We start from the raw sequence: 27,992 nt of genomic DNA on the forward strand, positions 1-27,992 counted from the left end.
GAATATGTGTTTTCTCAGAATTGAGTTGTAGAAACTCTAACTTGAAGGAAGCCTCGGGGATGGTGCAGTGATCCACCCTCGCCGCCCTCCACTGTACAGGTCAGGGATGCTGGGGTCCCCCAAGCTGGGACTGCACCAGACACTGATGATGAAGCTAGTCTGCACCCTGCTTTCCTTGCCCCTGGTTTCCCTCTAGTGCATTGCCCTGTGTTAATTTCTGTATGTCACCGTTTCCAGTGATTACTTGTTTTTTTGCCTGACTTCCGTACTAGAACATACTTGCTCTGTGAAGTCAAGAATATTTCTTTTTACCTGTTTCCTTGGTGTTTCATATAGTGGTTGGCGCATGGTGGGGGCTCCATACATGTAGTCAAATGCCCACCTGGCTGCCTGTCCAGACCAATGACATGAAGCCCCATCTGCTAGCCGCATGGCTTTGTGCGCGGTGGCTCTAGTCTGTGTGAACCGATGATGTAATTCTTCGGCAGCAGTAAACTGGAAGGCTGCAGTCTTGGTGCCCAGGGGCCGACGATGTACCATTCAGGAGGCTTCAGAGTACTGATGGGGAAGTGCTCAGTGAAAGCTTTGCTGTTTAGTGATAATAATAACTAAACCAATACCGATAATAATAAAAATAACCATCACTGTGTCAGTGTGTTGAGTGCTTAGTACCTCTCAGGCCCCTCCCAGCTGGGGAGCTGAGGCTCATTGAAGCTGCCTGACTCAGTGGGCCCTTCTGAGCAGATCTGCACACGGTCCTCAAGTGCTCTTTCTAGAGAGGCTCGGAAGTCTGTGAGGTTACACCTGAAGAATGGTGCTCTGACCCGACCCGTGTGCCCTTTCAGACAAACGAAGCCGACACCTAGGGGCTGATGGCGTCTACTTGGATGACCTCACGGACATGGATCCCGAAATCGCCGCCCTGTATTTCCCCAAAAAGTAAGAGCCCTTTTTATGCTTCCTATCGTTTTGTATATGATAACCTGGGAGCCGCTTTTTCCTTATATTTGGTTAGAAAGTGAGTGAGAAAAGGCTGCAGGAGTCCCACGTTTTACCGTGAGGAGCAACCGGTCAAAGCATGGACCCTGTGTAGACGTGAGGGCATGGCTGTCCACCCCTCCTGGGGCAGCTTTTGAGCCGGGGACACAGGCTTGAGGCCATCTCCCCAGCTACACTGAGGTGATGTCGCAGCGCTCAGTGATCCTCATCCCAGATTAGCTATGCACAGCCCTGCCCCTCCTCGGGGCGGGGGGGCTCACCGTCTGGGGTTCCCATCATTTGTGGGGAGGCCTGGCTCCGCAGAGGGTGTGACAGGACAGTGGCCTCTTGGGACGGTGTGCTCTCTCTTCAGTCAATTCCAGTGCATTTGGGAGAAAACGCAGGGAGATGTAGGGGTTGAAAGTGGTTCTTTTCCCTCCTAAGGTCATTCATGTAGCTCGTGTGCCTATCATGGCGCCTTAGTGAGGGTCTGCTGGGATGACATCGTTTGTCCCTCTAACTGCCGGGGTCACCTGACATCTGAGTGAGACGCCTCCCCCCCTCCCCCCAACCCCCCAACCCCATGCTCAGGAAGTCCTCCTCACAGCCCCTCTCACTCCTCTCCTTCCAGCGGAGACCCTTCCGGGCTCACGAAACCTGCCAGCGACAACGGAGCCCGCTCTGCCAACCAGTCCCCTCAGTCCGTGGGCAGCTCTGGCGTCGACAGCGGCGTGGAGAGCACATCGGACGGCCTGAGGGACCTGCCGTCCATCGCCATCTCCCTGTGCGGGGGCCTCAGCGACAACCGGGAGATCACCAAAGGTAGCGCGGGGCCGCCGCCATCTTTGAGCCGGCAGCGCCCCCTGGTGGCCGCCTGCCGAACCGGCCCAACCGGCTCGAAGCCCCGGGCTCCTGAGGGAGCGCACGTGACTCACTGCGGCTCAGGACTCAAATGTTGCTGCTGCGCTAGCTGACTGACGGACCTCAGTGTTCTGCGGGGGGCACACACACACACACACACACACACACACTTCTGCAGGGGGCACACACACACTTCTGCGGGGGGCACGCACATACACACACACACACTTCTGCGGGGGGGGCACGCACACACACACACACACTTCTGCGGGGGGCACACACACACACTTCTGCGGGGGGCACGCACATACATACACACACACACACACACACTTCTGCGGGGGGCACGCACACACACACACACACTTCTGCGGGGGGCACACACACACACACACACGCAAGCCCCAGTCGACAACAAAGCCATTGGGGTCACTGGTCGTCAGGCGTGTTTGAGCACAACTTGTGCCCGTCCTGCAGTGGGGCGGTCCCAGGGGTGGTGGCAATGTCAACACTGGGAAGAGTGCGTGGCAAGTGTGCAGAAACGCTGGAGGAGGGAGGGGTGTCTGAGCGAGCCCTGGACGCACGCTTCCTGGCTATGTCAGAAGGGTGTCTCAGGGTTGGCTTAGGTGATCTGAGTTAAATCGTAGCCCCCACCCTACTTGTATCCCTAGTTTCCCAGGGTCTCATGCTAGTTACGGGAGAAGGTGATGGCAACCCACTCCAGTCCTCTTGCTTGGAAAATCCCATGGATGGAGGAGCCTGGTGGGCTGCAGTCCATGGGGCCGCGAAGAGTCGGACACGACTGAGCGACTTCACTTTCACTTTTCACTTTCATGCATTGGAGAAGGAAATGGCAACCCACTCCAGTATTCTTGCCTGGAGAATCCCAGGGACGGGGGAGCCCGGTGGGCTGCCGTCTATGGGGTCACACAGAGTCGGACACTACTGAAGCGACTTAGCAGCATGCTAGTTACATGGTGAGGTGGCCTGGAGACCTCCAGAGACTGCAGTCAGCCACTGCAGCTGATGAGCCCTGGACCAGGTGGCCCTAGGTGTCCCCACCTGCTTTAGGCAGGTCACCGAGTTTTCATTCGTGACTTTGTCCATCATCATGACCACTGGCGAGGAGGTGGGTGGGGAAGGTCACACCAATGACTGTGACTCAGACCCAGGTGACCATACCTTGAGCTCCAGTCGTCTGCTTCTGCAGGGGCCTGTGTTTATGGTGTTTCCCACACACCTGCTCCTGTGTAAACATGTGTGCCCTGATTAAGGGTGCACTTGTCCCCCATCCTCTGACTGCCCCCATCTCCCTTCATTTCTGCACTGACACAGCCCCCAAAACTAACTGAAGGCCCCTTGACAAATAGATTTGATAGGATTATCTGCATATCTGGATGGCATAAACTCTCAGAAGATACTTGTGAGGGAGTGAAAACAGGCCTGGTGTTTGTACTAAATCTTCTTTATATTCCTCCCTCCGTTTGCCTTCACAGACGCATTTTTGGAACAGGCTGTGTCGTATCAGCAGTTTGCGGACAACCCTGCCCTCATTGATGACCCCAATCTCGTGGTGAAGATCGGAAATAAGTAAGTTCCTCCCGAAGGTCACTTCAGCCGTTGTGTGATACCCATTCAGCTTCAGCTTCTCAGCTGTAGAGACCTGGACAGTAACCCTTAGAAATGTATAAACTTAAGTCATTGTTAAAAATCTATTATTGTCTCTTCACTATTGGCATAATGCTGCATCACTTAAATGGTTAGAACGCTGATGTAACTGGATCCTGTGGGGCTTGCATTCAGCTGCACCAGATTTTACAATGGGACGTGTGACGTCACAGCCCTGACCTCTATCACACCATAGACTGTGCACCCACCCATTGAAAGCTTTGTTGTCTGGGGTCAAGGGATGTGCATGTGGTTTTACAGGCTGTTGGCAAACTTTTCTCCGTTAGAGGAAGCCACAGATGTTTACGTGTTAACTGAGGGTCCTCATTTCCTTTTCCTTGAAGTGTGGGCAAGAAATGTTCCAGCACATCAATGGCTTGATGCCCAGTGGGGCGTGGGCTGCTCTCAGCTGGCCGCTGGGTCACCTGCCATGTTATTTGTCCTGATGCCACAGTGGCTACTGGGGGTTTAGATGGAGGAGGGGCTTCTGCAAGAGTGGGGCATGTGGCCGCTGACCTGGGGTGTTGGCCACGGTACTGGGCTCTTTAAGGACACTCTGGACGTCCAGAGCTTCACATGACTGCTTCTCGGGACATTAGAGTTTCAGTCTGAGCCTTAGTCTTCTGACCTCTTTTCTTTGTTTGGCATCAGATACTATAACTGGACAACAGCGGCGCCTCTGCTCCTGGCCATGCAGGCCTTCCAGAAACCTTTGCCAAAGGTGAGCTTTACCATGAGAAAGAAAAGGGACACAAAAATGATGGCTTGCTGAATCTGGGGGATTGGAATTTAGCTTTTATTTTAGACTTCCCTGGGGCTCAGACGGTAAAGTGTCTGTCTACAATGTGGGAGACCTGGGTTCGATCCCTGGGTCGGTAAGATCCCCTGGAGAAGGAAATGGCAACCCACTCCAGTACTCTTGCCTGGAAAATCCCATGGACGGAGGAGCCTGGTAGGCCACAGTCCATGGGGTAACGAAGAGTCGGACACAACGGAGCAACTTCACTTTCTTTCATTTTCTTTAGAAACCATGAGGTTAATTACACTGTGCTGGTTGGAAGTTCATGGGTGTAAACTGCAGGGGTCTCCCTTGCACTTTGAATGTCCTTCTTCCTTCTCTCATGAAAGCAAAAGTTCCCAGTGGAGGCAGCGCCAGACCGAGTCCTGCTTCTCCAGGATTCCCGTCCCCGCACCTGCCGTGCCAGGGACACAGATGGGGACAAAGCAGGTGGATGCTGAACCCAAGGGTGATGAAGGGAGAAGGATGAAGGAGGGGAGCAGGGCAGTACTATACCAGACACCAGGTGCCCACACTCACAGCAGGCCTGGCTCAGCCAGGAAGCAGGCTAGGGCCCGACTGGCCAAGGAGGAGCAAGTGCAGGTCCTGGGCAGCTCCTGGCTGCACCTGAGAGCAGGTGAGCAGCTGCAGAAAAGAGCCAGGGTGGCAGGCAGATGCACCGCAGCAGCCCACCGTGCCCACGTCCTCCTCCTGCCTGTTCCCTAGGCCTAGCCGGGAATTGATTGCTTTCCGGCATTGGGTCTTTGTTCCAGCTGCTCCGTTCTTTTGGCTGCAGAGCCCACATCTCACACTTGAATCCTTCACATGCTTAGCAAAGGCTTTGTACTGCTGTGGATGTTGTGGCCTGTCAGTTAGTTCTCATACCTGAGGGTCGTGCAGGTCTATTTTGATTTCGTTTAGCTTATGTTCTCTCCTTTGTGGCTGTGTGTGTGTGTGTGCGCGCGCGCTCGTGCACATGCGCGCACTTTGGGATTGTGACTGCATCTTTCATGGAGCTTTATCTGTGAGTATTCTTTGTGGACTGAGCTGAGGGCGCATGCTCCAGAGTGGGTTCTGTTTTGTCCTCGGCAAGTTCTTTACAGTGTTTGTGGCCCAGGACAAGTTTTTATCTTACATGTCTCAGTTCTTACAAATCAGTAAGAAGAAAGACCGGTGCAATAGAAATTTACTGATAAAGGCTATATAGTTCACAGAAAAAGAAATACACATGACTCCTGAACTTAAAGAAATTAGTCTTTGTGGTAGGCAGCCTAAATATTGTACAGGTTGTCAGTAATTTTTTGGACTCTGTTTTTGGTGTTTATCTAATAATAGAAATTATTTTTATGCAGAGACTTCATCAGTCGTATCTTTTGAGGCTGCTAGGTTTTGTATCACACTTGGAATAGCCCTGCTTCCCATTTCTAAAACTTGTGAAAATATGCCCTGTCTTTTCTTCTAGCACTTTCTTAAATCTTTGATCCATCTTGATTTTATTTTGAAAGTCATGAGTTGAGGTATCAGAAATGAAATCAGTGTTTTGTTTTTTCTTTCAACTGGTTATTGAATCAGGATGCTTTGGTTGCAGGAAACAGAATGACCACAAGTGACTAGAATAACAGGGGTTTATTATTTGACATAATAAGAATCTTAGAGGTTGGTAGTTTCAATCTGGATGAAGCTGGATGAGCTTCTCTGATTTTCCTGGCTTCCGCTTTATGATCCCCAGATGACTGTTTTATCCAACAGCTCCTCATACAAGTGTCCAAAATAAGAAGGATGGAGACAGGCTTCTCACATTTAATTGGCCGCAATTTGGTCACATGATCATCTCTAAGCCAGTTGTTGACAGCACAATGGAATGGCCATGAGTGGTGTAGAACAACATAAGTTTCTCCCCCAGAATTGAGCCTGCCTTCATGGAACATAGTGCAGTCTGATTCTTGAGCAGAGTTTTGGCTGTGATGGTGAGACACAAAGGGGGTGGTTCACCCAGGGAGTCAAGTCAGAGGGTCATGGTTGGCTCCCTAATTAGCTCCATACCTTTCATTATATAACTCTCTACCCATTGATACGGAATTACAACTTTATCTTATATTACATTCCTCTGTGAATTTAGGTTTATTTCTGGACTTTGTCTTCTGTTCCAATAATATGTTAAATTATGTCCCAAGACTGCATTCTTTTAATTACTGTAAGTTTTAAATATATTTTAATATCTAGTAAGGCTTATGCCTGAGCTTTCCAGGTGGCACTAGTGGCAATGAACCCACCTGCCAATGCAGGATATATAAGAGACATGGGTTCAATCCCTGGACTGGGAAGATCCCCTAGAGGAGGGCATGGCAACCCACTCCAGTATTCTGAAGCAGCATAGCACACACATGCCAGGCTTATGCCTACTTATTTTCAGTTTTCTTGGCCATTTCTGTTTGTTTTATAAATGAACTTTACAACCAGTTTGTCTATGTTTGAAAATAATCCTGTTTTTTTTTTTTTAAATTGGAGTTTTGTTTAATATATGGATGAAATAGGAGGAGTAAGGTAATTAACATCTTTATGAATTGTCCTATTCATGAATTGGGGGGCATGATTGGCTTGTTCCGTGTATTCAGGTTTTCTTTTGTGTCAGATAGGTATTCTTAAATGATAAAAGGAAGCGCACTTCAGGCTAAATATGTGAATTATTTATCTTTCGACTTAACTGCAACTTATTTGGTTGAAAGACAATTCTCTCATTACTAGCTGAGGTATTAGTGCCTGAGAGTTCTATAAACCAGAGAAGGGAAATTAGATAATATTTACTTTGGTACTTGAATTAGCCTCAAGATGACTATTTTGTTCTTTAAAATATGTAGAAAATTATTATTATTTTTTAAAATTTATTGAAGTACAACTGATTTACAAAGAATATTACTAATTAATATTTAATCTCCTATTCAACTTGCATTTATTTAGGACAAGAGTATGGATTTTCTTTTTAATACTTGAGCTTTTAAGTCAAATGCATCTATGAATATTCAGTTTGCCCAAATTTGGAAATTTACGTCTACTAAAAAGATCTCATGCATTTTACTTTTTGTTTAAAACTGTTTACCTTGTACCTCATATTAATCATTTCATTTTTCATTTTATAATCATCTTATTGAGAATAACAGTATCTTAATCAGTAAACCACTTTAATTTGAAAACTTGCTGTCTGACTAATCACTAATGATTTTCAATGCTTTCTTTGTCTGTTGTTGTTGTGTTGTATTTTATTTGTTGTTTGTTTATTCCTTTAACATCTTCTTAAGTCTTCATGCCTAAGTTACCTTAATGTAATTTTGGATGCCATTAGGTTTTGCTTCTCGAAAATTTTTAATCCACAAATAGTATGTCGTGTTTTCTCTGATTTTTCTTTGTTTTTTCTTTCTTTTCTTTTTTTTTAAATCTTACTTTAATTTGCATGTGCGTGTCTTTTGGTTTGAATGTGCTAAGTTGATCTTTTTTTGGTTCCGTTATTTATGTTACCATCCATTTAAAACAGGCCACGGTGGAGTCTATCATGAGGGATAAGATGCCCAGAAAGGGAGGAAGATGGTGGTTTTCATGGAGGGGAAGAAACACCACGATCAAAGAGGTAAGGCTGGAAGACACAAGTGTTTCTGCCTGGCTCAGCAAAGGCTTGTGTGTCAGTGAGCAAAGCCGTCACACTGAGCCGGGAGCCAGCTCTGCCACCACGCGGGCGAAGGCAGCACAGAACAAGGGGAGGTGGAGAAGGACCTGGACAGGTGGGCAGAGATGGCCTCACCTCCTGGCTCGGTTACCTCTCAGCTTGGAGAGTGTGGTCAGGTCACTCCCACCCTGGAACGTTTCTTCGTCTATAGAAAAAAGAGATTTAACCTGATTTTTTTTTTTTTTTTAATGTTTAAGTAAAATGTCTTCCTGTTGCTCATGAGAACAGTTTTAGCAAGGCAGACGTAGAGTGTAAACTGATTCCTGTTAGTCATTTCATGTCAATAGCATGTCTAAAATATACATGACTTTGGTTTCCGTTTCTATAAACGCTTATACTTTTCTTCAGACCTTTGCCAGCCTCTCAGTCTATTTCTGGAAGCACTTTATTTCTTGGCTTCCACGTCAGTGTGTCCACCTTCCCCCCCACCCCCTGCCCCAGTGGCTGTTTGTCCTCTGGCTCAGCCGCTGTACAAGTGGGTCCTCAGGCTTCCCTGGTGGTGGCTCAGACAGTAATGAATCTGCCCGCAATGCGAGAGACCCGGGTTCGATCCCTGGGTCAGAAAGATCCCCTGGAGGAGGGCATGGCAGCCCATTCCAGTACTCTTGCCTGGAGAATTCCATGGACAGAGGAGCCTGGCGGGCTACAGTCCATGGGGTCGCAAAGAGTCAGACACAACTGAGTGACTATACTACTACTATTACAGGGTTGTCTTACGAGCCTCTCTTCTTCAAAGACTGCCTGTTAGTCCCCAGGCAACCTCACCCATGCCTATACAATGACTCCATTTTTATTAACCAAGAAGATATTTTATAATTCATATTCATTTATCAAATACCCAGCTAGGTAGATGTCTCCATGTGGATGCTTCTGCTCTTCAAACTCGTCATTTCTAAAATCAAACTGATAGTTTCCTCGAGAGTTCTTCCTTTGCTTGACCATATTTAGAAAATGATACCACTGTCCATCCGTAAGCTAATACTTCCTTTTTTCCTCACCCCTCTTTTCAGTTTGCCATCCAGTATGTTGCTCCAATTTTCCATTTCTCTCCATCTTCACCCCCAAAAACTAGGCTGCCATCTTTTTCCTAGGATTGCTTGCAAATGGTCCATTTGTATCCACTCCTGCCTTCTCTTCTTCCTCATTTTCTGTAGTTGCCTTGGTCTGTTTAGGGTAATAGTCCAATTTATATTACTCCCTTCTTAAAAGCTTTTAGTGGATTCCCAGATTCTTAAAGACCAAAATCCTTAATATGGTCCACAGGCCTTGTGTATCCTGGTCCCTGATTCCCTGTAGATTCTCATCTGCTGCCGTCTCCCCCGCCCTCTCTGCTGTGGTGTCACTTCTACCCCAGGACCCTCGCATGTTATGTGTTATTTTCTCTGCCTGGTGTCCTTAGGACCCCTCTCATCCCTTTCACTTGGTTATCTAGCATCTAAATGGCCCTTTTCTTGGCAGGTTGATCTGGTCTGCTGTTCTCTGCCCTCATGGCCCTGCCTGTGAACTTTTCCTTCACAAATTTTGCCAGCATTTATGATTATACATTGATTAGTGTGATTGTTTGATTAACCCTCCCTTCCCCTCCAGACCCTAAACTCCATGAAAACAGAGACCACGTATGGCTTTGATCCCTGTGGTCTCCCTAGGACCCAGACTGGACCCATAGCAGGGCTTTGGCAGATATTAGAGGGAATGCTGATCATACTTGGAATATAGTGTGAAAAAACCCTGAGGACAATAGCTGAGTTGGTTATTACAAGAATGAAAAAAAAGCTCAGATGCTCAGTTTGTTTATTTCGTTAGTTCAAAGGGAAAGGGTCTGTTAGAAGTGTTTTTACCAAGGTAACAGTGTTTTGGGGCATTTTCTGTTAGCATCCCTGAGCTTTTCTGACCGTCTCATTTCCTCCAAGAGGGTATAAACACGTTATAGCTAGCGGTCACTTTATTTTAGGAGACTTAAAGTGGAAAAGGCCTTTCTGATTCCTTTACTAGAGAACAGAACATTCTAGAATTTTGACAAAAGGCTATTTTAGGGACCTATTTTTTTTTTTTTTTTTTGCAGAGTATCAGAGTCTCATTAGTTGGAATTGAGGGGAATGCCAGCATGAAACGAGGAAGAGTTATGAAATATCTCTTAAAAACACGAAACACATTTCAGATAAACTTGTATTTTTTAACAAGTCTAATAAAGAATTGTTAATAGCGGTGGCTAAGTTACCTGCCTCAGTAGATAGATTAAATATTACTGGGCCTCTTTTCACGTCATGTATCTGCGTGCTTATAAAAAGCCAAAGAATTTTTGAAAATAGCTTGGACCCATCATATGTTAAGCTAGTCACCCTGTTATATTGTTTCTATCACTCATTTTCTTTATCAACATTAAATGCATTAACCTTCCTCCAGACCGAATGACCATAGATAAGGAGATGTGATTGTAAAGCCTTTGTCCCTTGACATGTCCGTCTGGCCTGTGATGACTTCCTGTGATGTCTGCTGGCAGGTGGATGTCTTCCCCCTCCCCTGCCTGCTGTAGGCCAGGCTCTGGGTTTATGTGTAGCATCTCTGGTCCTCCCGACACTGTTAGGAGCTTCATGTTATCACCCTTGCCTTGCTGGTGGGAAAAGGATGCTCTGAAACATTCCATAATTTGCCTGAGCTTTTTAAGCCAGAGAAGCAGGACTGGCCCAGAGCTCCCAGAATTCCAAAGCGTTGGCAGTACATTAAGGGAGCATCTTCTATTAAGAGCACGCGGGATTGAAAAAGAGAATGCGTCCATGTTTTTCTCAAGCAAAATATGGTGTGAAAATATTTTCAGGCATTTCTATCAGCAATTAGAAGAAAATATTTTGAAATCCCCCGCGTATCCAAGCAGCCCTTGATAAAGCATTTGCATAAGCTGCCGTGATTATGGAGCCTTGGTTTGGTGCCACAAACGCTTATGGAAAACAGACTTATTTTTGTCAAAAATGTTTCTCAGTTCAATTGTAGACAATGGCTAAGCAAAGGAATAACTAGGACCCACCATCCCTGGGGGTGGGGTGTGCCATTGGGGAAGGCATTGGGTCCCCGCCCTGGACTTCAGGGAGCCCCTCGGGGAACAGCTGCTGTCACGCAGGTGGTTTCCCTTTGCTGTGTCCATAATTCTTTGTCGTCTTCTTCTCCAGGAAAGTAAGCCAGAGCAGTGCCTGGCGGGAAAGAGCCACAGTACCGGGGAGCAGCCATCACAGCTGGGCATGGCCACCAGGTACAGTGCCAGTCATCTTGGGGTGTTGTAGCCCCTGTCTGTGTCCAGAGTTCAAGGCACACACCCCACAGACACTGATAGGGTTTTCACCTCATTAGCTCGGGCCTTGAATCCGGACCAATCTCGGCTGCAGGCCTGGTGCTCTGTCGTTTACTCAATGACCTGGAGTAATTGACTGAAATTGATCTTCTCATGAATCAAGTGGAAGCACTCCATAGGTACTGACTTCCCAAAGTAAATGAGATAATGTCACAAGAGCATTCCTCATGGTCTTGGAACATGATAGCCCTCAGTCCGCAGAAGGTAATAACAGGGGTTGTGGTGATAAATAATGATATGGGTGATATGGGGATGATGTGAAAACATGTGCCCCTTTTGCAGGAGCTTGCCTTTCTCTATGGTTTAATCACTTACCAGGACTTATTATGTTAAGTATTGATAGGGATTCATATTAACTTGGCTTGGAGACATTAGAATTTGATAATACTTATCCACATTAGTAGTGTTTTATCTTCGGGGTAACTTGCTTGTTATGTGTTTTTGTTTTGATGCTATGGGATTTGAGGGTAACTCCTCTGAGGGCAGTGCCATCAGCCACTAATTTGATGGTGTTATTATATCAACATTGAGTGATCTGATATATTATAACTTTACAGATGACCTCGCCCTTATAGTATTCCTGTGCTTAAGAGAACCAGGATTGTATTTCTTATTTACAGGCAGAAAATTTGACATATTCATTGAAGGCAAGCTGCCTACCTCCATCCTTTTATACCTCAGAGGCCAAGCCAGTGCCTGACACAGAGTAGGCATGCCTTAAGTGTACTGTTACTGAGCCAATGAGATTTTCCCAATCTATTGTTTCCTAGGGAAGGCGGGCTTAGCTGTCTAGTCCTTGGCTTCCTGGTCATAGTTCTGTATCTGAAATGATGTTATTTCTAGAATTCCTTGTTGGAACTAGAAACGCATGTAGGTGTCACGAAGGAGACAGTGATTTCTTTATTGTCCTCTGTGTGAGAAGAGTGTGTAGGACCAGATAAAACTGCATGGCAGGGCTGGCTCTCAGCTGGGCTGTTTTTGGAGGACACCCTTTCTGTTCCTCCCGATGGTGCCCAGCGTGGCTCCTTCCCACCTGCCCCTGTGCAGGTCTGCCCTGGAGAAGGGAGAAGGGTTGACGCGCTTGTGTGTTTCTTTTCTGTTCTTCACCCTCCATCTCTGGCTCATTCTCTGGGGTGGGGCTTTCCAGCATGATTATCTGGATACCTTCCTGACCCAGAATTTTTTAAAAAAATATTATATTTATTTATTTGGATGCACTGGGTCTTGGTTGCAGCATGCCGAATTTTGGTCTTCATTTTTGGCATGCAGGATCTTTTTTTTTTAATTGTGCCGTGTGAACTCTTAGTTGTGGCCTGTGAGATCTAGTTCCCTGATCAGGCATTAAACACTGGCCCCCTGCACTGGGAGCACGGAGTCTTAGCCACTGCACCACCAGGGAAGTCCCCTGACCTGGAACTTTGAGTGTACCTTGAGTGAGTTTGGAAGGGAGAGGGCAGGTGTGTTCAAGATGGAGCTCGGGCTAAGAGTGCACAGTCCTGAGCAGGTAAGGCGGTAACCAGGAAGGAAGTCTGTGGGTTTTCGGTAAGTAGTTGTTTGAAGCAGCAGGCTGTACACGGCAGGCTTTGGAGTCAAGCAGATCTGGCTTGGAGTCCTGGCTTTGGGCAAACTCCTTTCTGAATCCGAGCTAAGGAACAAGCATGATGTCCATGCCGAGAGCAGCCCAGGCAAGGGAGACAGGAGCAGAGATGCCACCCTTCTGTCCCGAGCAGTTTAACCCAGCAGTTAAAACTGCTGCACTGGAAATGCAGGGAATATTTTGAGAACCTTTCTGTCCCACAGTAGTTTCCAAGCATAAGAGGCAGTGCGAGCCAGGACTGTCTCTCTAATCTTTGGCAAAGCATCAGCTCCTCGGTGTTTCTTCCGTCATCTTGGAAATGGGTGGAAGACTGACACACACACCACACGAGTTGGCTCATCAAATCTGAGCTCACAGCTTCATGGGAAAGGAGGGCCAGAGTGTAAAACCCAACAGGCCATGTGGGCTGTACCTGCGTCAGGACAGTGGCTCTGTAGGACCCAGGCTCGTCCTAACCATGCAGTTGCAAGTGTTTTAAAATTATACTGCACAGTGCGGGCCAAACGCAGGATGTTGGCCAAGTCCAGCCTGCAATATGCCAGTCTGAGGAACGTCAGGCCAGGGGCTCAGAGAGATTTAAAAGGAGGGACAGAACACAACAGAGGGTGGTATATGATCTGTATTCTTCCTTCCAGCAGCGGTGTGGTGGCTCCCAGAAGCCGTGGGGTGGGCCGAGGGTGGGCCGAGCAGCAGGTTGCTTCTGCTGCTCTTCCCTAGTTGGAAGATCGGCTGACAGTTTGTCTAAAGCGTTTCGGATTTTCTTAGTATCTGATACAATCTACTTTGGCCACCTGTTGCAAAGAACTGACTCATTTGAAAAGACCCTGATGCTGGGAAAGATTGAAGGTGGGAGGAGAAGGGGACAACAGAGGATGAGATGGTTGGATGGCATCACCGACTCGATGGGCATGAGTTTGAGCAAGCTCTGGGAGTTGGCAATGGACAGGGAAGCCTGGTGTGCTGCAGTCCATGGGGTCGCAAGGAGTCTGACACAACTGAGCGACTGAACTGAACTGATGTGATCCTGTTCAAGTGTTGACACAAATGCTTTGCCTAGTTAGACAGAAATAGACTGGTGACCACTCTGAGTTAGTCATGCTACGTATGCCTGTTTACAAAAACCTGAGAAATGAAGAACTGACTCTTGGCGAAAAGGATCTGAGATTTTGAAAAGCCTTCCTACGAAGTTCTCCTGAGCAATATGCATCTTTTCATTTTTACTGGCATCCTCATCTGCTAATTAGATTCATGCAGTTGCCTGGGAAAAAAAGTGTTGGAGTGCTCTCCTAATTGACAGACTTGTGATTGACAGAACAGTCCTTGAAGTCTCATAATTGAGCAAACAGCTTGTCACCGTGCAAGTCATTAAAATACCATCGGAAACTGTACACTGACAAGTGTGAACTTCAGTGTTGTTCACAGCTCCTCGGCTGAACTCAGATACTTGAGTGAGATGAGCCCTTTTGTTTTTTTTGTCCTGTCGCTTCTTGAAGACGCTACAAAGCCAGTGACATTAAGGACCATTGCAGGAGTAGGGGGCAGGGGCGGCCAGGTCCAAGGGTTACGCGCCCTCGCCTCCAGCTGGCTCTGCCAGCTCAGATGTATGGCTCCTGTCTCAGTTTCTGTCTCCGTGTTTTCCTTCCTATGCTCCCTCAAATGAGGCTTGCTGCACCGATCAAGGGGTTTGAGGTTTTGTCTTAAAGCGGCAGATGGAGCTGAGAGCTCACCCGCCTGGCTTCCACATCACCAGCAGCGGCTCACGTCAATCTGTAGTCACTGCTAGCTTCGGTTCACGTTTGGATCTCGTTTCCCTCCAAACTGTCTGCATGGAACATAAACATTTCCCGATTCAACAAGGGGCCTGTAGCTGCCTGTCCTAGGTTCCCACCCTGGCTCTGGTCAGGCTGCTTTGGCTCCAGGACCATGTGTACCTGTCTGTATGAAACCTCTAGGTTGTTGGTTCAGAAGGGTCAGCGTTGCTCTTAGGATTGGCAAGGGTTGGCATGGAGAGGGGCTTTTGTGTCATTTTACAGACGAGCCACTGAGGCCCAGGGAGGAATTCTGTGGTTGTGAGGCCTTTCCTGGGATGTGTGTCTGTCTATCTGTTATCTGCTGGCTGCTGGGATCTCTTGCTGCGTGGGAGGCTGTTTTCTTCCCTTTGCTTTAAGATGAGGAAATCAAGCCAGAGAGAAAATAGTCTGAGCAGGAGAACACAGCCTGAAGTTACTGGGGTTCAAACCTGGGCTTCCCAGTTCGCCACTCTACCTGGAACCTGTTCTTGGTGTCACGGACATTGATTTGTCTGCATGTGGCTTAGCCCTGCCATGAACCAATCAGAATTCTAGCCTGCCTGCTCTGTCTCCGTGGATATAGCCACCTGTCCCCACCCTCATTCACCATGGCTGTGACCCCGTGATGGCCAAGTCTGGGACTTCAGCTGCGGTTGATCCGCATAGCTCCGGGGCCTCCAGTGCAACCAAAACCCAGGATGTTCTCTGCCCTGGGGCCTCTGGTCCAGCCACTCCCAGGACACCCTCTGTCCTCCTAGTGCAGCCCTTGTCCTGCTCTGTTGTGATTATTCAGACAAAAAGCCCTAGGGAGCTGTTTGCTGTATCCTCCATGCCTGGCACTTTGTACCCCCTGGGCTGCTTGCTGCATCCACGCCTGGCACTTTGATCCCTGGGTCGGGAAGATCTCCTGGAGGAGGGCATGGCAACCCACTCCAGTATTCTTGCCTGGAGAATCCCATGGACAGAGGGGACACTGGTGGGCTACAGTCCATGGGGTCGCAAAGAGTGGGACATGACTGGGTGACTAACACGTCCAGTTTCACTTCCACGCTTGGCACAGTGCCGAGAAGCATTGGTGGCCTGAGCTCCAGTCCACCAGCCCACTGCCCACCGGGGGCCACCCTTTGTAGGGCCGAGAACAGGGCCCTGGGGAGGGGCAGCTCATTCTGGGTGGGGAAAGAGCTGGGAGAAATAGCACAGAAGCAGGGTAACGGGCCTTCCCTCACATCTCCCTAGTTCAGGGCAGTGTTGGGTTGTAGGAACTGCTTCTGGAATGAACACATGGGGCAAGAAAGCAACGAGCTGCAGAGGAAACACCTGACCATTTTCTGATAGAAGTGGTGGGGAGGCAAGGGGGAAGGCCAGGGTGCTGAGGACAAGGCGGGAGCCCCCTGAGAAACCAGGAGAAGCCGGAGTCTTGCATAAAGGGATGTGCTGAGCAGGAGGCTTTATGGGGAGGTGCACACCTGGGGCCTCGGGACTGATTTGTTCCAGATCACTCAGCCTTCACCCTTTAGCCTGACAGACATTTAGGAAGCACTTTGTATGGTGTTAAGGCATTTTTAAAGATGATGGTCCTGGGAAGCAGGTCTATAGATTGGGGACGGTGCCATAGCAGGATTCGAATCCAGGGAGCAGTTATTTGCTGACATGCGTTATACAGGCTATTTGAAGAAAATGAGCCTGCTCCCCACCTGCATCTCCCATCCCCCCCCCCCCCATGTGGAGAGGTCCGGAACCCTGACTTCTGTGCAGGTGAATGAGGTATGGCTCGTGGTCCAGGGGCAGCATGCTGAGGGGTTCTGGAGGAGGGTGAGGGGGTCTTCCTTGGCTTCCCTGGCACCTGTTTGTAAGTCCTTAGAGTGACCTCGTTATTTGGAATTGTGTGTTTGGAGGGAACGAATGGGCTTGGATGTGTAGGAACTATTTGGGCTCCTTGTGATTGGCTTGGCCAGCAGCCTGGGATCGGGGAAGAGAGAACGCAGGTGCCCTCCAAGGCTGCAGGGAGGATGGGGGGAGCCTCTCAGTTTAAAATAGAGCGATGATGCCAGCAAGCAGGCACCTGAATGAGGAGTGGCAGCCCTGGGTGAAGAATGCAGCAGCCTCATGAATGGGATTAGTGATGGCGTCTGCTAGGTGACTGCCCCAGGGATAGCACTGTGTCATTGATTCCGGCCTAATGCATGTTTAATGGCTGCCCAGATGGACTTCCTAATTGGCGGTTACATCACTGTGTGTTCCAGAATAAAGCACGAGTCATCCTCTAGTGATGAGGAGCACGCGGCCGCCAAGCCGTCCAGCACAAGCCACCTCCCCCTGTTGTCCAGCGTCAGTTACAAGAAGACCCTGCGCCTCACCTCAGAGCAGCTGGTGAGGGCCCTTTCCTCCCGCCGCCGCAACGTGGGTTCCGGCCCGGCTCCTGCTGCCCATGCTCGGCGAGTTCTGTGGACTGGGTTCCCCCCGCCCCCGAGTCAGCCCCGAGCACCTTCTCTGTCCCAGTACCTGCTGCCCTCCTCCTTGGCCTCACATCCGCCCCGCCTTTTGGTGCCTCCTGTCCAGGCCAGCTCCTGTCCAGCTGCGCTCCCCTGTGTCTGCCCTGGAGGCTCCCTGGTCTCAAGTCTTGGAGGGCAGCCTGAGGGTGTTTGTCTCGAGGTGTAAATGACTCACAGACCACACCTCATGGGGCTGTTTCCACTTTCCCAGAGATGTTTGTTAGGTCAGCTGCCTCTCCTGAATCAGGGGAAGCCGGAGACTCGTGATGGGTTCCCAGAGCTACTGGTAGCAGGGGGCCATCCTGATCACGGTGTCCTCTTCTGTGCATCTGTACCACCAGGCTGAGTCAGGCCTGGACTCTGTTTCTCACGAGCAGACAGTGAGCGGGTGTCTCTGTTCAGCTGTCCCAAGAGTTCGTGGTGGCCCGGCGTAGCCATGATGATGTTTTATGGGAAAAGAGAAGGGACAGGCCAGACCCCTGCAGCCTGCAGTCCTAGTGCAGCAGCTGGGTGGCAGGGGCCCCGTCCAGCAGTGCTGGGTCCGACCTGGACTCTGACCGCCAGCTGGCTGGCACCCGAGGGCCCCAGTGCAGAGATTGAGAGCCCCCAAGAGGGGCTTCTGCTTTCAGAAGCTGGAGTGATTTCCTGGAACCTGGCCTCTGTGCTTCTGGACATGAGACATGCTCGATAACTGAGACTGCTTTCTTCCAGTCTGTGTGCGTCGTCATGCATACTCATGACTGGTGTTGGGAATGTATTTCCGCATTTGGCTTAGACTCGTCTCGCTGGTCGTGACCCTTTACGCTCAGCCGTGGCCTAGGAAGTACATCCCAGTCTGGGGTCGTGATTTCCTGTAGTGAGCCCCAGTGCCTGTCACCTGCCCCCGGGGGACCTGTCCAGCTGCCCTACACGTGGGCCTGTGAGGAGGGCTGGGGTTCAGGTTGCCCAAGTCCTGGAAAGAACCATCCTCAGAGAACAACACAGGGATAGAATTGTACAGTGGCCTGGGGTGGTGATTAGAAAAAAAAGTCCAGATCTGGTTTCTCGTGGAACAGAAGACACATGTCCCCCCCCGGGCCTCACCTTCCAGTGGACACAGAGCTCCTGTCTTTCAGAAAAGCCTGAAGTTGAAGAACGGCCCCAATGACGTGGTGTTCAGTGTTACCACGCAGTACCAGGGCACGTGCCGCTGCGAGGGCACCATCTACTTGTGGAACTGGGACGACAAGGTGGTCATCTCTGACATCGATGGGACCATCACTAGGTGAGTCCAGCTACTCTGGGGCAGTGGGCCCTGGGCCTGGAGGCACGTTGGCTCATCTTGCTGGGGCTGATCGGGGCTCATGTAGTTCAGTTTCTGGGGCTCCTTGAATTAAACAGCTGCACTGGGGGCTTGGGGATCTCTTCCCTCTGGGGCAGTGGCTCCCTGACATCGTCGCTCTCAGGGTTTCTGTCCAGAGAGCAAGTCGTGTATCTCACTTGCATTTTTAATGAGACTTCTCTGGTGCAATGAATCAGAGTGAACTTTTTTTTTCCTCTAGTGATGTCCCCTTTCTCTTTTTTTAAAAAAAGATTTTTTTGAAGTATAGTTGATTTATAGTGTTGTGTTAATTTCTTCTGTACAGCAAAGTGACTCAGTTGTATGTATTTTTCATACTCTCTTCCATTGTGGTTTGTCGACTATAGTTCCCTGTGCTAGACAGTAGGACCTTGCTGTTCATGCAGTTCCCTTGTCATTTAATTTTTCTATTCTCTGTCTTTATTCAGATCAGATACTCTCGGGCACATTTTGCCCACCCTGGGGAAGGATTGGACCCACCAGGGCATCGCCAAGCTGTACCATAAAGTGAGCCAGTAAGTCCACAGCCTGGGAGCACGCGGCGGTCTGCACACACAACCTTTCCTGCCAGGCTGGCTCACACAGACGGGCGCACCCTCAGCCAGGGAGGGTTGGTGGGGGGTGGTGGGTCCTGAACGCATGGTGGAAGCCTGCCAGCTCCACATTTGAATTCAGTACCAAAAGGCAAGAAAGGAAGTGGTTGGGATATTGAAAATTGATGAGGAGGGAAGATGGTGGCAGCCAGCCTCAGGGGTCGGGTCAAGGTTCACAGTCAGGTGAGGACATGGTAGCCCGACGTCGGCCACGGGATGTATTTTAGGCTAAAAACGGTCTCGATTCCAAGCAGGTTTTGTGGGCCAGCCTGCAGTGCCCGTCTCGTCCACCCGGTCTGGGGAGCACTCCGCTGAGGGGCCGTACCCGGGACACTGGGGGGAGCACACATCTTGAGTTGCTGTCAAGCGTCGGGCACGTGTGTCCCTTCACTCCATTCTTACAGTAATTCTGAGAAGCAAGTGTTGTCATTTCTAAGCTTTAGAGAGTTAAAGCAATTGGTCCGTATTCCCATAGCTGCTACCAGGCAGAACCCCTTGGAGTCCTGGTCGGCCCAGCTCCCGGTCCGTTGCTTCTACTCTGGTTCATCTCCAGGGTTCAGAGCCCTTGGGGTTTCCCTCCCCCACTAAGCAGGTGCTTAGTCACACTTCTCCATCTCTCTGTGGATGGAGTCTCCCACGGCCTCCCCATGGCTGACTCTTTGCCTTGAAGATTAATGCACTGATGAACCGTCTTGACTCGCCTGACACTGAAAACTGTCTCAGAAACCCCTGTGGGTCAGGATATTGAGTAGTTCCCAGCCTGACTGATTTTGGATTTTGGAACATGAATCTATTTGTGTTCTTACTGTAATATTAAAAAAAAAAAGGGTGCTGATGATTTTTTATTATTTTTTGGTATTGATCTGTGTCTCTCTTAGGTTTTCCTACAAAAGTTATCTTCTTGAATAGTAAAAGTTGAGTAGCTTACCAAAGAATGCCTGATCATTCTTTTGTTTGATCGACTGGTTTAGGATGAGTCTGATCTGTGGATGAGGATCTGAGAGTTACAGAGGACTTGTGGTGTTTTCATTTTGCTTGCGATTGAGAGTAAGGAGCCTGACACTTAACTTGTTCACCGAGTTTGATGCGTGTTCTCGTTGGCACCTGCAGGGTTAGACCAGTGACGTTCGGACCCTCACTCAGCTTGGCCATGGCCTTCAGGGGCTCCGGACACAAGCAAGTGCAGGCCCCTCTGTATGGCTCTCAAACCCAGCAGTGTTGGGTCAGGCTTCTACTAGTTCCTGATTTCTGCGGCTTTGCCCCATAACTTCTTGCTCGACCCCAGTCTGACTGTTCCCCGCCCCATCCTTCGTTTTCCCATCTTCCCACTTTTCCTCACCTGATGGCTCCTGCTTGGAGGGCCTTTACCTCTAATGTTTGCCTCTCACAGGCTTCCCGCTTGTAATGCCTGGCTCAGACCCCATGGTTTCTCACAAACCCTCTCCAGGCCAGAGTCGATACTCGGGCAGCTCTGTGTCCTCCTCCCCTGGCCTCCCTGGTACCCAAGGGCTCACCCTGTCTTGGTGGCCCAGATGCCATCGTGGAGTACTTGCTCAGGCTGAACGTGGCATCGGCTTTTGTAGCTGGTTAGAGCAAATATCCATCCAGGCAGCATCTCACACACCACCTCCTCCAGGTCTTAGGCAGCCACAACTGGGAAAAGTACAGGGATTGAGAATTGGCAAAGGTCGGGAGGTCGTTTCGGTTGATGTCATGTTTGTGATTACTCAGAGATGCGTTCAGAGAAATGTTCAGCATGTAGAGTACCAGGGAGCAGAGGCCATTTACTTGCGGGGTTTTGGACTGATAGCTCTTGAATTTCTGCTTTCCTTGAGTTTGGGTCCCTCCTACATTTTACATTCTACAGTATTTTTCTAATGGAAAGACCAGTTGCAGATAACTGTTTACCTGGAAACAACAGAAAATGAGGGCAATTTTTATTTACTTTTTTGCCAGGTATAATAACTTGTTTGAGTAAGTCAGCCCATGAAAAATTAGCTGTCAGGTTGATGATTACCTTGTTCACAGAGAGGATATAAAGCTTGCTTGGTTATCGATTTTAAAAAGCTGACTTGGTTATTGATTAAAAAGAACTCTAGCAGATACAAATGAAAGAGATCGGAAGACTCCCTCATTCAAATATACGTGTTCGATAAGTGGAAGGAAAGAAAAGAAGGACTGATTCCTAAACTATCTAGATCATTGAGCCAAGGAGGATTAGAGAATGGACAATAATTGTTCTAATTTCCTGTGTTGCTTGATAAATATTGTGATATTCAAGTAACCAAATCAGTGCTTCCATGACTTAGCGAGAGTGACTGCTTCCTGTGTTTCCATAGATAAATTAGTTCATCTGCATCCTGAGGAATGCATCCTCTGAAGTCAGGATGGTGAGGATGGGAAGTGATCATTAGCAGACTCATTAGAATCTTTCTCCCGCCACAGCGGTTCTTGTCTTTCCCCTCAGGTTACTGCGTCATCACTGTCTGCCCAGAAGGGAGGGGGTTGTGTGGCGAGTGGGAGGGAGTTGTGGACCTGGGCTCTAGGGGCTGTCGGCTCCCTGTAGACCCTCCGAACTGTCCCCCACACGCAGCTGTAGTGTCCTCCTCTCTAAAGTGAGAAACCGGCTTGCACTGTCTCCTAGGTCTTTGCTAGGCCAGCTGCGCTCTGCCGCTGGGTTGTGTGATTGGTCACAAGTGTGTGTGTTGTTCAAGCCAGTCCTCCGTGAATGCCCTGAGGATCTCGCTGATGGCAAACCCTGCTGTGCACCAGGGACTGTGCTGGGTGCTGTGCGGAGTGCTACCTGCCCACCGAGTGAGTGATAGGGACACCTGGTCTTTCACATGGCTCCCCTGGGGGTGAAGGCTCTGGAAAGGTGATCCCTTTTGCCACTAACAGGCATTCCTCTGGTTAGGACATCCTGGAGCTGGTTTTCCAGCTAAGTTTAGAAACAGCCTTTGAAGCAAAACACTTGCTTGGCAAGGCCAGCCAGCGAGAGGACAGCCAGTGGCATGATCCAGCCGTGAAGAGCATTTGCAAATCAAGGCTTGAATAAAATGAGCATTCAGACCCCTGCAGGTGGCAGCTTTTAGGACTTTGATGTGAAGACCTGTATACAGAAACAGTGATTTAAAAAAAAAAGAATTACATTAATTAGACAGCTCGGATACAAAGATGTGTCCTTAAAAAGGTTGCTTGATTTTCAGATACATTGCTGTACTCTGGATAAGCTGGTGTTTGTAGATTCTCTGCATTGTAGCTCTTTTCCTGTTTCCTGGTTTTAAAGAACATATTACTAGGAAAATCTTGAGGCAGGTCCTTTGGCCAGTGTGAAACAGTCAAAGTTGAGCAGTAAGTGGGATGGGAAGTGGGTAGTTTATGTTGTACTGTGCTAAATTGCTTCAATTGTGTACAACTCTTTGCTACCCTATAGACTGTAGCCCACCAAGCTCCTCTGTCCATGAGATTCTCCAGGCAAGAATACTGGGGTGGGTTGCCATGCCCTCTTCCAGGTGATCTTCCTGACCCAGGCATTAAACCCACGTCTTCTGTGTCTCCTGCATTGGCAGGAGGGCTCTTTACCTCTGGGCCACCAGGGAAGCCCATAGATGCTGTTTAAATTTTTTAAAATATATTTAATCCAATACATTAAAATATTTAAACATGTCATCAATACAGAAATTCTTAATGGGATGTATCTTATATTCTGTCTTTATATTATATTCTGTCTTTATATTCATTGCCTTACTAGACATTGAATTTTGCATTTATTTAATATTTATACCGCGTCTCTTTTTGGACTCTTAGGTTTTCAAAGTCTCAAAAAAAGCGAAATTCATTTCTACTAAATAAAATTGTATTTAACAGAAGAATATTCCCATGTGATCTGTTTTTCACAAGCAATTACCCAATTCTCTGCAGATACCAGTGGGTATCCGACAATTTAATTTAATTCTGTCACTACCTAGTTGGTGTAGGCCCCCCAGGTTAAGGGCTTATTCCCCCAAGATTGCCCCAAATTCAGACACCAGTTATAGGTGGTAGGTCCCCAGCTTACCCACACTTCTGCCTGACTTGAGTACAAAATGAGGGTCCCACACCCCCTCCTCAGGGCTGACGATGGCTCACAAGACTCAAGGAAACATGTTCAATGTTTATTTTATCAGGGTTATAAAGGATACAGGTGAACAGCCAGATGGAGAGGTATGAATGATCCCACTGCAGGTAGGTTGGCCAGTTTGGGGCCTCCAGCCTCAGTTTCCCTAACAGTAAAGTGGAAGGAATGAGGTGTCCATGAGGATTAAACCAAGTGAGGCCAGGAAGGTGCTTCAGTAATGACAGGAAATGGGGTTCAGTTGAAAATGAGATTTTAGAGGAGGTGGCCTCTTGCTTGGGAATTACAGCAGAGCCCGTCTTCACGGAGCAGGTACGGATCAGGGTTTGTGCATGCGAAACGGCTCCAGTGTGTGATGCCCTTCACAGCGAACGTTTTGTCTCTCTTTCAGAAATGGGTACAAGTTTCTGTACTGCTCGGCGCGGGCCATCGGCATGGCAGACATGACGCGGGGCTACCTTCACTGGGTCAACGAGCGCGGCACGGTGCTGCCGCAGGGCCCGCTGCTGCTCAGCCCCAGCAGCCTCTTCTCCGCCCTGCACAGGTGAGGCTGGGCCCGCCCCGCCCCCTCCCCCGCCCCACCCCGCCCCGCCCCCGTGGGCCAGCTCAGGGCCCCTGTCTGGCTCACTCATCCTCCCCACCAACACCTCCACTCCATGCTGGGCACTGGAGGGTTCATCCTCGAGGGCAGGTCTGGCCCCACGACCCTCAGCTTCTTCTGTCGGCCCATCATGGCCCTCGGGAGAAAGGCCATGGCGGCCACGAGCTCGGCATCACGGGCTCTCCGCCACCTGCCTTGTCCTCCTCTCCCGCCTCATTCTCTGGTTCCTGGACCCGCAGTCTCCATTGTCCAGAGAGGTGGTCTCTGCTTGGAGCCTTGGCACGTGCTGTCCTCCTTTGTGGGGCGCTGCCCCCGCTCCAAACCTTGCACTTCTGGCCTGCATCTTAGCAACTCTGAGAATCCACATGCTTCCTGTCTGATCGGGGACCTAGGCTGGGTTAAGTGGCCTCTCTACAGACACCACCACCTGGCCTAGGACTCCCTGAGCCCTGGTCACACCGTTTTGTTTTTACAGACCGCCACCAGCCCATTTTCTGATGACCCTCCTCCCTTCGCCTTCATGCCCGCATTCAGGGCAGCCAAGCCAAACTAAGTCTGGCCTCCTGGGGTGGGGACAGGAAAACAACAGCCTCCCTGGAGCTGGGGGCCCAGGCGGTGTCCCACAGTGGATTAAAGTTTGAGACTCATATAGCCACTCACGTGTCTTTAAGAGTCCTGAGATGTCAACAGTGAGGCCCTTATAGTGCTAAGGAGGGTTCTAGAGTCCACAGAAGTCCATGCAGAGCCAAGACCAGCCTCTGGTCTTCTGATACTGAGTTTGGGGCTCCGTTATCATCACCATCATGATCACCATTCATCATCACCATCATCACCATCATCATCTAAATTACATTTTGTTTAGCTTCGGAAGAATAGTTCTAAAATATATGCAGTGTGTGTGTGTGTGTATACACACATATTGTATATGAGCTTCCCCTGTGGCTCAGATGGTAAAGAATCTGCCTGCAATGCAGGAGACCTGGGTTCAATCCCTGGGTCGGGAAGATCCATTGAAGAAGGAGATGGCTATCCACTCCAGTATTCTTGCCTGGAGAAGCCCATGGACAGAGGACCCTGGCGGGCTACAGTCCATAGGGTCACAAAGAGTCTGACACGACTGAGTGACTACCACACACACACACACACACACATATATATATACAGTATTTCTATATGCAAGCTGAAAGAGACCTTTGAGATCATCCAGTAATCAAACAGTGAACACTAGCAGGCCCCAGACTCAGATAAAGCCAGCGAATAAACCATTATGCCCCAAGCTCTGTTTGCTCTCATCCCTCATCCCTGGGCAGGAACAGTAACCCTTCTTCCTGGATTTTGTGTTCATTCTTCCCTGTTCCTCTTAGTAGTTAGTACAAATACATGTAATCCTAACCAGTATGTTTAATTGTGCACATCTGTGAACTTGATGTAAACGAATTGGGTGTTGTCCTGGAGCTTGTTTTTATTGCTCGATACTATGTCTCCAGGATTGTTGGGAGTGGCCGTCACTGGCTCATCTTAGCTTCTGTAGGTCCCGTGGTTGGACTCCATTCTACTATTGGTGGGTACTCAAGCCACTTGCGGTTCTTCTCTCTTAGGGACACTCAAGAGCTTGGCTTTCTTAAATCACTGCACATTGTTGTCCAGAGTGGTTGAAACAATTTGTGCACCGACAGCAAACAGTGCTGGGCATTCCTCCCATCATCTTTCCTTTCTTGCCTACCCATTGTCAGCAGTTTACATTTCTGCTAGTCTGGTGGGAAAGAGATGTCTGCGTGTGTTTCTGGGCCATTTGGGCATCATCTTCTGTGAAGTGCCTCTTCAGGTCTTTCCCTTGTTTTCCTTCTAATTTGTAACAGTCTTACAGATTCTATAGCTGCTGCTGCTAAGTCGCTTCAGTCGTGTCCGACTCTGTGCGACCCCATAGACGTCAGCCCACCAGGCTCCCCCGTCCCTGGGATTCTCCAGGCAAGAACACTGGAGTGGGTTGCCATTTCCTTCTCCAGTGCATGAAAGGGAAAAGTGAAAGTGAAGCCGCTCAGTCGTGTCCGACTCTTAGCGACCCTATGGACTGCAGCCTACCAGGCTCCTCTGTTCATGGGATTTTCCAGGCAAGAGTACTGGAGTGGGTTGCCATTGCCTTCTGTGGCCTTTATTACGAGTACTACAAGTATCCTTCCCCAGCTTATGGCTTCTGATGAACATAAATCTGAGTTTCGTGCAGTTGGACAGGTCATTTCCTCTTGTAGTTTGTACTTTCTGTGCTTTGACAAAGCCTTCCTTGACTGTGGGCCTAAGGAAATTCTCCCATATTTTATCTAAAGGTGTTGTTTTTCACACCGATGTCTGTAATTCAGCAGGAATTGAGTTTTGTACATAGAGTTCAGTAGGGTGTCCGTTTTTTTTTTCCTGTATGGATGTTCAGTTGCCTCAATGCCATTTGCTGAAAAGGCCGCCCTTTTCCTCTGCTCTGACTTGTCATCAAGGGTCATAAACCGAGGGCCCATAAATGTGAGTCTCCATTTCTGGCCTTTATTCATCTGTGTTATTCAAGTCACACTATAAAAACATACAGACAACAACCTGGTGTGAGTTTAATTGAAATCACGGGGAATCTATAGACCAATAGGTGGCTTCCCTGGTGGCTCAGATGGTAAAGTGGCTGCCTGCCATGCAGGAGACCCGGGTTCAATCCCTGGGTCAGGAAGATCCCCTGGAGAAGGAAATGGCAACACACTCCAGTATTCTTGCCTGGAGAATCCCATGGACAGAGGAGCCTGTCAGGCAACGGTTCATAGGGTCACAAAGAGTTGGGCACCACTGACCTACTAACACACACACACTCAATATCCCAGCATCTTTGACAATTAAAAACAGTTTGATGCTAATGAATTCTTAATAGGCTCGCACTGACCCATTATTTTATTGATTTGTTTTAACAGGGAAGTGATCGAAAAGAAGCCAGAGAAGTTTAAAGTCCAGTGTTTGACAGACATCAAAAACCTGTTTTTCCCGAACACAGAACCCTTCTATGCTGCTTTTGGAAACCGACCGGCTGTAAGTAGTAGTTGGGTATATCTGAGCTCTTGAAATGACTGACTGTTCTGATGGCCGTCATCTGAAAGGCTGGCCTAGACTCTGCTGTGAGGCCAGACCCTCCTCTTCCTAGACATAGCTGCTAAAGATCCACTTGCCCGCATCTGAAGACAAGGACAGCATCTCCATTTCACGGCCTCTAGTTTTCTTTGAAGGTGGGCTCATGGGTTTCAGCTTGAAATTTGAAACTAGAAACATGACATTCCAGATTATGTGCTAAATTAGCAAAACAAGAACGTTAAATAGGATTAGATCCTTTCTACCGGAAGGGAACCGCGAAACCACAGAGCACAGAGGTGAATTCAGCGTCTTACATGAATGTTGTTGTTTTCTGTGGCAAGAGTCATACTTTGAGATTTTGTGTGTACCACTCAAATCGGCTGGAAAGTTCAGCATATTGGAAAATATAGTTGGGACTTCCTAATAATCAAATTCTCCTGTTTTTGAAACTCATGCCCAAGAAAATGGGTGAGTGAAGAACCTTAAGGAAAGTTGTTAGACTTGCAGGGAATGTGGTGGGTGGTTGATTTTTTAACTCAGCTCTTCAACAGATGAGTGAACTGAGGCCCATAGAGGACAACTGACTTACTAGTTTCACGTCCAGAGATATTATTTCTTGGCTCTACTTGGGGGTATTGTTCTGGTTTAATGAAAGTTCTGTAATACAGGTGGAGCTTGTTTTATTGTGCTTTGATTTGTTGTGCTCGGAGAAGGCAATGGCACCCCACTCCAGTCCTCTTGCCTGGAAAATCCCGTGGACAGAGGAGCCTGGTGGGCTGCAGTCCATGGGGTCGCTAAGAGTCGGACACGACTGAGCGACTTCACTTTCACTTTTCCCTTTCATGCATTGGAGAAGGAAATGGCAACCCACTCCAGTGTTCTTGCCTGGAGAATCCCAGGGACGGGGGAGCCTGGTGGGCTACCATCTATGGGGTTGCACAGAGTCGGACACGACTGAGGTGACTTAGCAGCAGCAGCAGCAGCAGGTAATGCACTTTTTTTCTTTTTTTTTTTTGTCAAGTTG

The 27,992-nt window shown here is 48.8% G+C and overlaps 1 protein-coding gene across 46 annotated transcripts in view; it reads left to right on the plus strand.

Moving 5' to 3' along the window:
• LPIN1 (lipin 1) overlaps window positions 1–27,992 on the plus strand; it is a 373,872-nt gene that overhangs the window by 96,016 nt on the left and 249,864 nt on the right. For 39 of the 46 annotated variants that reach the window (XR_014083718.1, XR_014083717.1, XR_014083714.1 and 36 more), the window contains 11 exons: window positions 846–939; window positions 1,610–1,800; window positions 3,336–3,429; window positions 4,159–4,228; window positions 7,815–7,907; window positions 11,168–11,247; window positions 16,977–17,103; window positions 18,341–18,489; window positions 18,993–19,079; window positions 23,663–23,815; window positions 26,815–26,929. Coding sequence is in view for 32 of the 46 variants with exons in the window: in XM_081596556.1 (XP_081452682.1) it covers window positions 846–939; window positions 1,610–1,800; window positions 3,336–3,429; window positions 4,159–4,228; window positions 7,815–7,907; window positions 11,168–11,247; window positions 16,977–17,103; window positions 18,341–18,489; window positions 18,993–19,079; window positions 23,663–23,815; window positions 26,815–26,929 (1,253 nt within the window). In the remaining 14 variants the exon portion in view is untranslated. Of the gene's footprint in view, window positions 1–845; window positions 940–1,609; window positions 1,801–3,335; window positions 3,430–4,158; window positions 4,229–7,814; window positions 7,908–11,167; window positions 11,248–16,976; window positions 17,134–18,283; window positions 18,513–18,931; window positions 19,080–23,662; window positions 23,816–26,814; window positions 27,955–27,992 lie in introns of all 46 variants that reach the window. The other 7 variants (XR_014083719.1, XR_014083720.1, XR_014083721.1 and 4 more) reach the window with 3 other exon arrangements.

The sequence above is a fragment of the Giraffa tippelskirchi genome, chromosome 4 (genome assembly GCF_054371585.1).
Source record: "Giraffa tippelskirchi isolate mGirTip1 chromosome 4, T2T-mGirTip1v1.2.pri, whole genome shotgun sequence".
NCBI classification, from domain to species: Eukaryota; Metazoa; Chordata; class Mammalia; order Artiodactyla; family Giraffidae; genus Giraffa; species Giraffa tippelskirchi.